The sequence below is a fragment of the Sinocyclocheilus grahami genome, unplaced genomic scaffold, assembly GCF_001515645.1.
Source record: "Sinocyclocheilus grahami isolate Dianchi unplaced genomic scaffold, SAMN03320097.WGS_v1.1 scaffold24.1, whole genome shotgun sequence".
NCBI classification, from domain to species: domain Eukaryota; kingdom Metazoa; phylum Chordata; class Actinopteri; order Cypriniformes; family Cyprinidae; genus Sinocyclocheilus; species Sinocyclocheilus grahami.
In genome coordinates this window covers 1,433,924-1,446,860 of record NW_015505203.1, presented here as the reverse complement: position 1 = coordinate 1,446,860, position 12,937 = coordinate 1,433,924, and the positions used below count along the sequence as shown (strand labels likewise).

General features: G+C 37.8%; 1 protein-coding gene across 1 annotated transcript in view; it reads left to right on the top strand.

The window, feature by feature from the left end:
- The window catches only part of shroom4 (shroom family member 4), a 68,609-nt gene that overhangs the window by 32,397 nt on the left and 23,275 nt on the right, over positions 1–12,937 (top strand). Inside the window, exon 2 of the mRNA XM_016246868.1 lies at positions 7,417–7,568. Coding sequence (XP_016102354.1) covers positions 7,417–7,568 — 152 coding nt within the window. The remainder of the gene's footprint in view (positions 1–7,416; positions 7,569–12,937) is intronic.

Sequence of the window (12,937 nt, the reverse complement as noted above, 5' to 3'; positions counted from 1 at the left end):
TGCAAACAGAAACAATACTGTACTACATAGATGTTTCCTGTCGGCTCGATTTTTGAGCGGACTTTGCTGTTCCGATGAGCATGAACGGTATACGAGTGGAGCGCTGATGACTGAGCGGAGCACACACACGCATAGAGCGGGATAATACGCAGAGCGTCACACCATCTGAAAGTGAAACCTGAGCGGTACCCCGGTTGGGAAACACTGCACTAGATCAATAATTATCAAAAAAAGTTAGAATTTTGTCCTTTGGTTACTTATAACAGGATATTTCTGATATACTCAAAAGCCTATACAACCTAAACAAATGAAACTTGGTGAAAACATGTGTCAGGTGACTCTTAACAAGTATGCAAAGTTTCATGGAGATTGGACCATAGGTGGTGCTATAACAGTTAAAAAGGCCTCAAAAACACAATATTTGTAGAGTGAATGACCTCAAATTATAGAACATGTTCATATATTCACACATACACTAGATCTTCATATCATATGATAGATCTCCTCATTCTAAACAACTTTGTCTCTGGGACTAATGCTGTCAATCAAGTCGTTCACTAAATATTCTCAATTACGTTAAAAACCTACTTTTGTGAACTAGTCCTAGGTTTGTCGCTCCATGTCGATCAAACCACAACAGAACAATTCTCTGGACTCCCTAGATCAATAATTATAAAAATAAATTGAATTTTGTCCTTTGGTGAGCTATAACAGGGTCATTTAGGGGCGTGGCTACATATACCCAAAAGCCTATAAAACCTAAACGAAAACTCAAAACTTTACTTTTGTTCTGGAGATTTTTTTTTTTATTGTTTGGCCCTGTAATCCTCTTTCTTACTCTCTCATTTGGCATGAATCCAAATGTTTTCATATTCACAATGTTGGCTATTTGAATTTGAATGCTACAGACTATTATTTATGAGGCCTATGTAAACCAGGCTTTGTACTTAACACGCTTTCCAAAAAAAATAAAAATTCATGGTCGTCTTCACATGAAAAATCATCCTCTTCACATGAGCAAATATGTGCTTGGCCCGAGCTCAGGCTGAACGGCACGGATTGTACTACGGGCTGTTTTAATTAACCAGTGTATCTAGATTCTATAATGTATCTATATGTTTGGTTGACTGTATTTTATTCTGATAATGACCAGGCTGCAGCGTTTGCAATGCTGTAGGCCTATATGAAAGGTGCAAAGGTTCTCTCGTGCTGCAGTGCGGAGATGGCTAATCAGCATCGTCTACTTCATCTTTGCATAATAATAATAATAATAGCCTACAAGGAAGGAATAACTGACAACATGCCATTGAATTACAGAAAGAAAGAAAAAAACAAGGTATCGTCACAAAGTTCTTGTTTGGAAAAATTAATATAAGCTATTCTGTGTCTTAAGACAAGTTAAGTTGAAAACCAAAACCAAACCAAAAAGAAACAAAGAAAACACAATGTAACATTCACGAAACCCTACTCAATGGAATACGCACATGTGACTGGGGCTAGTGCCATCTAGTGGTCGCTGATTTTCTGTGGCTCAGCTACTTGGAGCTGCGTGTGGATTGGGCAAGGCTAAAAGGGTGGAACGGAAGTCTCAAAATTCAAATGAATCAAATAGAATCGACTCAGAAGAGACGTGAATGAATGCACGCGTGTCGCCTGATCCAAAAATGCACATTTTAATCGCTACATGCACAAATTATGATACTTTAATACAAACTATAACATTTGTATTCACAAATGTGTCCCTATTTGAACAAAATGCTGCACATTAATGTAATTCTTAACTCTGCAGACACCGTTTGAAAAGCATTTGTTTAAGTGTAGTGACGCACATTTGCAAATTTTTCAAATCGTGTTCACATTACTAAATTGCACTGGACCTTGTTCGTTGGTAGTTGTGTGTGTGGGGGATGTGAAATGCTGTAAACTGCGAAAATGAAGTCTCAAAATCCAAATGAACCGAACAAGATAGACTCGAACTAGACGTCAATTAATGCACGCGTGTCACCTGATCCACTTATGCACAGATTCCTTTTTGCATGAGCAATTTATGATATATTAATGCAGAACAGAACATTTTTATTCGCAAATATGTCTGTATTTGTACAAATCGCTGCACAACCATTTAATCCTGAATTCCACAGACTCAAATTGAAAGGTATTTCTTTGTGGTTAGTAAGATACATGTATAAAATTTATGCAGTACATGGATAATTTTGCATGCGCATATTAATCATTTTGAGTCTAATATCATCCCATATAAGATGGTGTGTGTGTGTGTGTGAGTTTGTTTTATTGCCAAGGGGGCACTTGGGTATGCCTGCCAACTATGCAAATTTGTTCTCTTTGTGCAACAGTGTTACATATCCTGCCATAAAACATACCTGCTATGAGGGTTACTGGGCTTTTCCAGGGGAGTATATGGAGCAGATTGGATTTTAGTGTGGAAAAAGACTGTTTGTTTTGAGTTTAATGAACTAATGGAAGGTCACATCACTTCTCTCCTGCACCAATGCACCTGGAGAACATACTGTACACCGGTTTCGTTTAGACTCGCACAGAGGTTTATTGGATTTACAGGACAAATTCAGGTCTCTGAGATGGAACACATCCATTCAGTTGAAAACCAAGTGGAAAAAGAGTTATTCAAACAAGTGTCATCTGTGTTGCATGTACAAACAAACACGTGCATCCTCTCAGAATTGAGACGAAACCCCTGTGGTCCAGTCTGAAGGGCTTTGAGGATGTTGATTATAGTATCCCGTGGAAACAGTCTGTTTGGAGCAGATGGGAAGGAGGGACAGAGCAAGAAAGAGCAATGTCCTCAGCTAGGCTGTAATTGTGACCATACATCTGAATAATGTTCCATTACATGCAACCAGCTATTCTGCGTCTTAAACCAGCAGAATACAGGAGAAAGACTGCAGGCCTGCAGGAACAAGACAGTCATTCAGTCAGCATCTCTGAGTGATGTTATTGCAATGAATCAGTCATCAGAATATGTGACCCTGGACCATAAGTGTAAATTTTTTGAAATTTAGATTTATACATCATCTGAAAGCATATAAATACAATTTCCATTGATGTATGGTTTGTTAGGATAGGACAATATTTGGATGAGATACAACTATTTGAAAATCTGGAATCTGAGGGTGCAAAAAAATCTAAATATTGAGAAAATCGCCTTTAAAGGGGTCATATGATGCAATTTAAATTTTTCCTTTCTCTTTGGAGTGTTACAAGCTCTTGGTGCAATAAGAAGATCTGTAAAGTTGCAAAGACTAAAGTCTCAAATCCAAAGAGATATTCTTTATAAAAGTTAAGAGTCAACCACTCCTACCTAAAACGGCTCATTCTAACACGCCCCCACATGTCTACGTCACGATGTGGGAAGATTTGCATAACACCGCCCAAATGTTCACGCAAAGAAAGAAGGTGTAACTTTTATTCTCACTGTTGCCGCCGCTGCCATGTTGTGGAGACACTGTGTGTTTCGTTGTGAAAGCGAAACTACTTTGTTTGGTCTTCCAAAAGAGGACACAACTAGAAATCAGTGGTTAAGTTGTATTTACAACACTGTTCCAGAACAGTTCAACCCAAATATTCAGATGTGTGCAGCGCATTTTATGGAGCATGAGGACTGTTTCCTGAACCAGTAGCCTGCAATGCGTCTGTGGCACAAAGGCTGTTTCTATAAAGTGGGGCAGTTCCAACTTTGCAAGGACATTCTGGCGCTTCTGACTCACAGCCTGTAAGTAAATTTTTTTTTATATTTAAATAAATTGCCACTGATGATTCAAACACAAGTTTTGAGCAGTGTAGAGTAGCACTTGTTGTTTGTTTCTCCGATCACGAATGCAGACATGTTTACGCAGCGCGATACGCAACGCAACGCGTAAAAAGACCGTACAAGTCATTATAATAAAAGGCTGTTTCTATAAAGTGGGGCAGTTCCAACTTTGCAAGGACATTCTGGCGCTTCTGACTCACAGCCTGTAAGTAAATTTTTTTTTATATTTAAATAATTTGCCACTGATGATTCAAACACAAGTTTTGAGCAGTGTAGAGTAGCACTTGTTGTTTGTTTCTCCGATCACGAATGCAGACATGTTTACGCAGCGCGATACGCAACGCAACGCGTAAAAAGACCGTACAAGTCATTATAATAAGTAATTATGTCCCCACTAGATGCAACAAATGCCTCGTTTGTAATGAGTTTTATTGGTTTCGTCTCGTCGTGCTGGGAGATGGCCCCACAGTACACCACTGGATAGCTGGCAAATCAAAGCACACCTCGCTTTTTCAGACCGATGAGCTTTGTAAAAATCGACGCGTTTCAGAAAGGCGGGGCATATAGGAGCAACAATAATGTACATTATATGGAAAATAATGTGTTTTTTTAACCTTAAACCGCATAAACACATTGCATTACACCAAATACATCAAATAATGTTCTTTTTACCCACGTCATATGACCCCTTTAAAGTTGTCCAAATGAAGTTCTTAGCGATGTATATTACTAATCAAAAATTAAGTTTTAATATATTTACAGTAGGAATTTTACAAAATATCGTCATGGAACATGATCTTTACTTAATATCCTAATGATTTTTGGCATAAAAGAAAAATCAATAATTTTGACCCATACGATGTATTTTTGGCTATTGCTACAAATATACCCCAGCGACTTGAGACTGGTTTTGTGGTCCAAGGTCACATATGCTAAAGTGGAATCAAAAGTTATCCAAAAGACATTTATGAGGTCTTTTCTGGAACCCTTGTTCTGAGTCCTCAAAGAGTCTTTCAGTCATGCAGAAATCACTTTTTTAGTTTTTTATTTGTCTGTCTGGATCTTCTCCTCTGTTTCCATGTCTCAAAAACATCTCTGGTCTCTTTGAAGTGTTTGCTCTTTCAGGTCACCTAAATTGACAAGCGGACAGCTTCTGAGCTCTTCAGGTTTCCACAGAATCAGAAAGTCCATTATTCACAAAGCTCTTCCTGCGTGTTCGGGTTATTAAATATGTTGGCTTATTTGATTATGCATTCAGGTACTGGGTATTCTCAGGTCTGTTTAAACATTTTATCCTGTCTAAATTCATTTCTCAGATTTCTGTAGATTTTCCCCAAAGATTAGCACAGAAAATGCAAAAACATCTCCAGATTGTGTCTGGACCTGCTTATGAGACAAAATCTGAATATTTGGTTAAGTATGTGAACCAGTGGTCGACCGATATTGGTTTTTTGACTGCCGATGCCGATATCTTTGAAAGCAGGGTGGCCGATGGCCGATATAATATTATTTATTTTAATTTATATTTAAGAAATGTAAAAATAATTTGAAAATGGATTAAAAAATAAATGTGTTAAATAAACATACTTATACTTTAGATCACAAAGTATTTTTCACAAATAAATAAATGTTTAATAAAAAATATAATAAAAAAAAAGGAAGTAAACACTGTAACCAACAGGGCACTCAGTATTCTGGGAAGTTTGTGTGCATTGGGAATCATATTTTTTCAAATAAAGCTAAGGTAACACTCATTTTACTTACAGCACACAGTGGAAATGACATGAATATGGCAGTGGGCAAATGCATGAAGCGCAGCATAATTTAAAATCACAAGTTTAAAGTTTGTTGATCGCGCGTCTCCACTGAAGCTGAACTCTCCTCCAGTCCTCATTCAATTCACACGGATCGACCATCACGCAGAGAACACGCGATCATGCAGGATACACATGCACACTTCACAAGATCTCACAACTGGATCCGACTAAGTTTGTGAAACTAAATGTTCATTAGTCATTTAAAGATTTGTTTAAATGATATAAATGCATATTTGCTGAATGCTGACGGCAAACAAGAAAGTATTATAATGTTTGCCTTTCTATTACTAATAATATAAAAACAATCGTTATAATACTTTTTGTATACATTTTAATTCCTTTGTTTAACCGTTCTATCTGATTATTAGACCGATTTCTGTCCGTATTAGACATAACTGTTAACGACGACAGCGAACAAGAGGGAGAATGTGGCGCTGCCGTTCTCAGCACCGTCAAAATAAATGTATGGCTCGCTGTCAGAATAAAAGTCCCACCTCGAACGCATCGGCCAAACAGGAAAACTCATCGGCCGATGCCGATATTTAAAAAATGCCAAATATCAGTCGATATATCGGCCTTGGCGATATATCGGTCGACCACTATTATGAACCCCACCGAGCATTTTATTCCGGCCGCATGAATATTCCCTTTTATCCAAAGTGACATTTGCATTCATGCATTCCCTGAGAATCAAACCCATTACTTTGACATTCCAAGCATCATTCTCTGTTTAAACAACTATTTTAAATTAAATTAGATTTTATGATGAACCATTTTATAATTTGAGGAATTTCTGAAAGGAAACACTCCTTTATTGTGTTTATAGTGTGTATATATACTGTATATTTGTAAACCATTAACACTCTAGTAAGAATGTATTTCTCAGTCACTGATAGCCTCGTGGGCAGCGCGTCGACATGTAGCGCCATTGTGCTTTGGCCGTCCCGTGTTCGAGTCCCGGCTCGCGTACCTTTCCCGATCCCATCCCCCCTCTCTCTCCCACTTCGCTTCTTGTCTTACTACTATCCTATCAATAAAAGGCAAAAACGCCAGAAATAAATCTAAAAAAAAAGAAAGAATGTATTTCTCGGGCCGAATGTGGCCTATAGTTTGAATCCCCTGGTTTGCAGCATGACTGTAGCCACTAAAAAGAGAAATGTGACTTCAATTTGAAAGCTTTGTGGCATTAGTTGTGTGCTTTTATGGTAGGATTTGTTTAAAGAGAAATGGGCTCTAATGTAAGACCTAAAAATGAATATGATACTCTGTAATGCATGTGTCTACCTAACATGAAAAGTGTGCGTTTATGTTGGAAGCTGAGATTTATATGTGCGTGACTGAGTGGAAGTGTGATTGTGTATGTTTTGACTAAGCTAATATTTTGTGTATGGGAATTACGTGGCTTTGGAGCTGATCTTTGACCCTTAGTCCTATTTTATGTAGGAGGGTCCCTAATTGAATAACTTGGTATTGTGTGTCTGTATGCGTGTATGATGAATGGCTGTATACATTGAATGTATGTTTGACTTCTGACCCCTCTGTCCTGCGTTTTTTAAAAGAGGAAGTGGTTACATGTTAAATGGACAAGGCCGTGTGGGTAAACGTGCTTATCTGTAAGCAAGTTCTGTCAAGTGTGTGTGCTTCTCTGATTTAAGAATTTAACCTCCAAGTCCTCTTTGACAGGAAAAAACGATCTGTTATAATGGCCCTTTTTCTTCAGGAGACCTCCCTCTGTGGTGTGTGTGAATGTATATGACACATATATAAATATAATATTTAACCTTAAACTGTTTTTCTCTGTCTCTCCTAAAGATAGAAGAGGGAGGAAAGGCAGCTCAGTGTAAGAAGTTGAGAGTGGGGGATGAACTGGTGAACATTAACGGCTCTGCTCTCTACGGCTCCCGTCAAGAAGCTCTCATCCTCATCAAAGGTTCTTACAGGGTTCTCAAAATCGTCGTCCGAAGGTACGCAGACATACAGATATGCTGACTCAAAGAGCAGTAACATTTACCGTTATCTGGCAAATTTTCATAGACAAAATCCAGTCATAGGAATCAATCCACGCAATCAAGAATTTTGCATGAGGGCAAAAATTTCACTTCGCAGACTTCATATCAGGTTCAATTTGTTATGCAAAATCATCACTTTAACTAACAGAAAACTGCTCAGTTTAAAACTAACTTCTGTGTGTGCTTCATACATTGCTACTATATTGACAAAGAACAGTGGACCTATTTTTTGCCCTCAAAAGTTTGATAATGTGATTGCACCTTTCTAGTGAAACTGCCATGTTGACGCAGACACAGACAAATGCATATATGCTAACTTCGGGTGTGCTCACTTTTACCATTGTATGCATATGTTGTATGCTCATATGTTTTTGCACTAATTAGTATGTCCACAATGTGGCAACACTGGCCTAAGCTGTTGTTTCAAAGACAGAACAAGAACAACAACAACAAACTCCGGTAAAAACCATAGATGTGCTTGTGTGAGGAGATTTAAAGTTACCCGCAATTTTTAATGCTAACGTATGCATAAAAAACAAAGGCTTTACAGTGAAACTTCCATTTTGACGGAAGAGAAGTTTTTGTTCAGCAAATTTTCGCAGGTGAAATCCAGTCATTTCAGTAGAAGTCCTGGTTGTTTTGTACAGTTTGTTCAGTTCGTCTTGCAAATTTGCTGCATTGGTTTGAAAGTGATTTCTGCGTGAGCTGTGCTTCGTACTGTACATCGCTACACAATTGACAGTAGACAATAGGCCTTTTTTGGCCACAAAATGTAGCCAAATTTCACTAATGTGGTCACACCTTTATAGTGAAACTACCATTTTGATTTCTAAAACACCACACCTAGAGGATGTGACCAGGATATACAGAGGGAGAGCATCTGCACAGTGGTGAAATCCACCAGTAGCCTCTGATTATGTGCGTGTTGTTTATTTTAGCTGGCGTGATGCGAGTTGATGTCAGCAGAGTTTGGCAGACTTGAGAGTTTTGTCACCCGTGACAGACAAAATTGACTGACACACCCTGTTTGACTCGCTCAGAGTGGCCTGATCCAGGATCAGATCTTCTTATATCGGTATAACTTCTAGTAAGTGTTTAAGCTGTATCCAGGTCAGTAACCACAGGCGTTTTTCCCTTTCCAGGCATGTGGACAGTCAAAAGTGTCATGTGATAGTGCCTCGCTGTATGCAGAGGCGCAGACGAGGCGTCTAACCAACACATACGCACACTCTCAAACATTTGAAGAATTGTATCGATGCATTCACTTGCAACTTGTGATAAATGTTTACCTTTTATTGCTAGATTTATGTGTGCAGGGTAAATGAGGTGCTTTGTGTGTTGTTGTTGAGTCTGGACTGGACGTCCAGTCGGCTGAGTCCAGCACATTCCAGTGTGTTGAGGCCTCACTGCATTAGCAGCTACCAGTGTACATCCCACACACCTCCCTCTTTCATCTTCTTTCTCCTCTCTCACTTATTTATACTGTCCTCCCTTCTTCCTGCTCCATAAACCCACAATCTCCTCTCTTCATTCTTTTAAGCAACAGTTTCAATACTCTACAGCTTTTATAACCTAATTTTCTGTCTTAAATATTCTGAAACATCTCAACATTCTCTAATCTCATTCTATAGCCTCTCAAAATTGTAGTTGTGTAATCTTGTTATACAGTATATCCTCTCAATAGTTTATCATTTTAAAACCTCTCAACATTCTATAACCATCTTTAGCTTCTTAAATTATGTATAACATCATTCCATATGCTCTCAAAAGTTTATCATTTTAAAACCACTCAATATTCTATAATCTCTATGGGTGGGTTGCACCAACATGGATTCAGTTAAACCAAGATTAGAGCTAATCAAGGATTTGTTGATCTGGGTTTTATTTTAAGTCGAGTTGTGTTGCACCACTTAATTTTAAACACAGATTAACAAATCAGGGATTAGAACTCTAACCTGCGATTAAAACCTCAGTCTACGATTAATTTTCTCCGCCATGATGGATTTCGCCATTGCAATTAAACAGGAACAATGCTAATATTCATAATTTTTCTTTGCTTACTACCAAACTCTCTTTCTGACATAAAAAGTTGCTCGTGTCAAAAGAGGAAATAAACTTGTAAAATATCTGCCGTCTTAATAAACTGCTGTCGTTATTCAAACGGCTGATCAAGCAAGCAATGGATACGTTTCTGGCAGTGCATACGGATTTCATAATGCTGGAAATATATTTATAGTATCAATTAATGGAGTATGTTTTATGACAGCGCCGCCCCGTCCGTTTGATCGCCCAGCATCCACGCGTGGAGCGGGCGTGAGAAATGAGAGGCGTGGCCGCGATCATTGGCGCTCACTTCATCATCACCGCTGCCGTTAAATGCTTATATACAGTATATTTCTGTTTGCCTTGTCGTACGCCGAGATGCACCGAGATGAGTGACAGATTCACATCCCGGACTCGATAGCAGACGCGAGTTTACTACGGGCTGCCAAGACCCTCACAATCTGCTGGCTCAATGCGCTTAAATCTTCCTTTTTATTTGTAATAAACACCTGAGACCTCACAACACACCCTCTATTGTTTTCTTTGTTTAATCAGCCACATAATTGTAACTGTAGGTGAACTTTATTTCATTTAAACCTCCTCACCTGTAAATTTAAAATTAATCCCTAATTGAGATTTAAATCTGAGTTTAAATTTATGGAGCAACATGATTAAAGTTAATCTATCTTAAATATAAATTAAATCCAGGATCAAGATGATGGTTTAAATGTAATCCTGCTTATTTTTAAACAAGGTTTAAAGTTTGGTGCAACGGAATTATTAGATAAACCTTGATTTAATCTAGATTAAAGCTTAATCCTTGTTGGTGCAACCCACCCTATAGGTTCATTCTGTAGCCTCTCAACAATCTATAGTATACCTTTTATCATATTTTGTCCTCAAAATGACCTGTAACTGTTGTAACAATTCACCGTAATTTGTGATATTTTAGATAAAATTGTATAGAATTTTTAATATATGCCATTGGGTATTGGCAAAGTTTTAGGTTTTATCTCTAATAACTTGATTCTCGAAACACTTAAGAATTCTGTAGCCAGTATAACCTTATTCCGAAGCTGTTCAACAGTTTCTGCGACACTTTTACAACCTCACGAGTCACACTATAGCTTTAATATTCTTTCATTTCTATGACTTCATTTTATAATCTTCTCATTCTTTACCCTCGTTCTCAATCTCTTGACATTCTGTATTTATCTTATCTATAGTAAATAAACGAATTCTATATGCTGTTTATTTTTGTCCAACCCCTCACTCAAAAGATTCTCAAAACACAAGAATTCTCACAAGATTTCCCACAAAACATAACCTACTTGAGTGCACTTAAGGTATGAGATGTTGGAATTGCAGTCTCAGACTGTAAACATGCTTTAAGTCAAAGAAAAATCTGAACTTTTAAACCTCCAGGTTTAGGATAGCCATCCAAACACCAGCTCTGCAGAAGTTAACCACAGAGTCAGAGGTTCGGGAGAGAGGGAGAGGAGAGGGGTGTAGAAATGGAAAAAATTCCTTTCCTTTTTACATCCGTTTATTTGGCAGCAAGTCAGAAATGCTGCAGTCTTAGTGTTATTACCCTGCCTGTGGTTTCCCTCTTGCTGTGGTTTTCTAGGCAGCACATGCTACTCTCTTTGTGTGTGTGTGTGTATGTGTGTTTTGTATCCTTTTGTTTGTGGGTTAGTTACACCAGCGGGACTGTGCCTTCAAGGCATCAGATTGGACTTTTCTGTGTGGATAGACTATCGCTGTATAGTTTGCCTTTTTGCATGCAGCCTATTTTTGTATAAAGCTAATGGGTTGGCTTTAGAATGCGTGTTTATTCATTCTTGGCAATCAATCTAACATAGGCACAGCTGTGTCATTTAAGGCCAGTACAGTTGGCACTATTTACAGACTTTTCTGAGTCACCGTTCCTCACTTTTAACCTTGAGCAAAAAACACATGATTACATTTTTTGCAACATCTAAAAAGGTTAAGAGACATATCAGTTTTCTGCAGTTCTGCAGTTTCTACAGTGTGTGAAAAATAGATTTTTTTATGGCTGATTTATAGCTCAAAGAATGACTATGTGTGTGAGAGGTTTTTGTAATAGTGTGTTTGTGTACGTGTTCATCTTTGGACGTCAGTAAAGGTCACATGCATCACGCAGGGCTCATTTCCACCTCCATTTAAAGGCCAAGGAATGTATGACTATTCAGTTAGCACCAAGATAGAGATGTTTGTCTCTGTGTGTGTGTGTTTGTTTGCGTTTAATGCCAACCTCCCCGTCAATCATTAGAAATTGACCTGAAATAAGTTTTTGCAGGGTGGAACATCTGATCTAACAGCAAGGATTCTTATAATCATAAAAATACACAGCATACATAAATACTGTGCAAATCAGTGTGTGTGTTTTAGCATTTAATTAAGAGTATTTTAATATAACTACATTTTAATAATTTTAAGACTTATTGGGTGCCCCTGGAGGTGGGTCCCAGGACTCGCCACCTCCTGGTTGAGAACTACTGGTGTGAAACAATAAACTTTAAATTATTTTTCAGTAATGACATATATTATTGTATACAGTCGTGGTCAGAATGATTGACACCCTTGGTAAATATGATCAAAGAAGGCTATGAAAATAAATCTGTTAATCATTTTGATCTTTTATTTAAAAAGTTCACATAAATCTAACCTTTCATTGAAGAATAAGAATTTAAAATAGGGGGAAATATCATTGACATAAATGTTTTTCTCTAATACACATTGGACACAATTAACGGCACCCTTTTATTCAATGCTTTTTGAAACCTCCATTTGGCATAATAACATGGCCCATTATAAGATTTCTATTTTATATTTTTCACATCTTTTTTTTTTTATCTGTTGGTATTTGATAGAATCAAAGATGCCATGTATCTAAACAAGATGTCCAGGACCTCCAGCAGAAATATAGGCCCACAACATTAAAAATACAGCAGTATAATTCATTGTACACATGGGGTACTTTTTATCCCTGTGTGCACCAAACCTATCTTGAGTGTTTGTTGCTAAAAAGCTAATCTTTTAGTTACATCTGACCATAGAAGCCAGTCCCATTTGAAGTTCCAGTCGTGTCTGACAACAGAATATGCTGGGGATTGTTTTTGGATGAGAGCATTTTCTTTTCTTGATTTTGTTTTTTCCTTGAAACCCTCCCAAACAACATGTGGTGTAGGTGCCGTTTGATTTATTAATTTTTTTAAAAGGTTTTCTGACCCTGAGACTCAACTATTTTCTGCAATTCT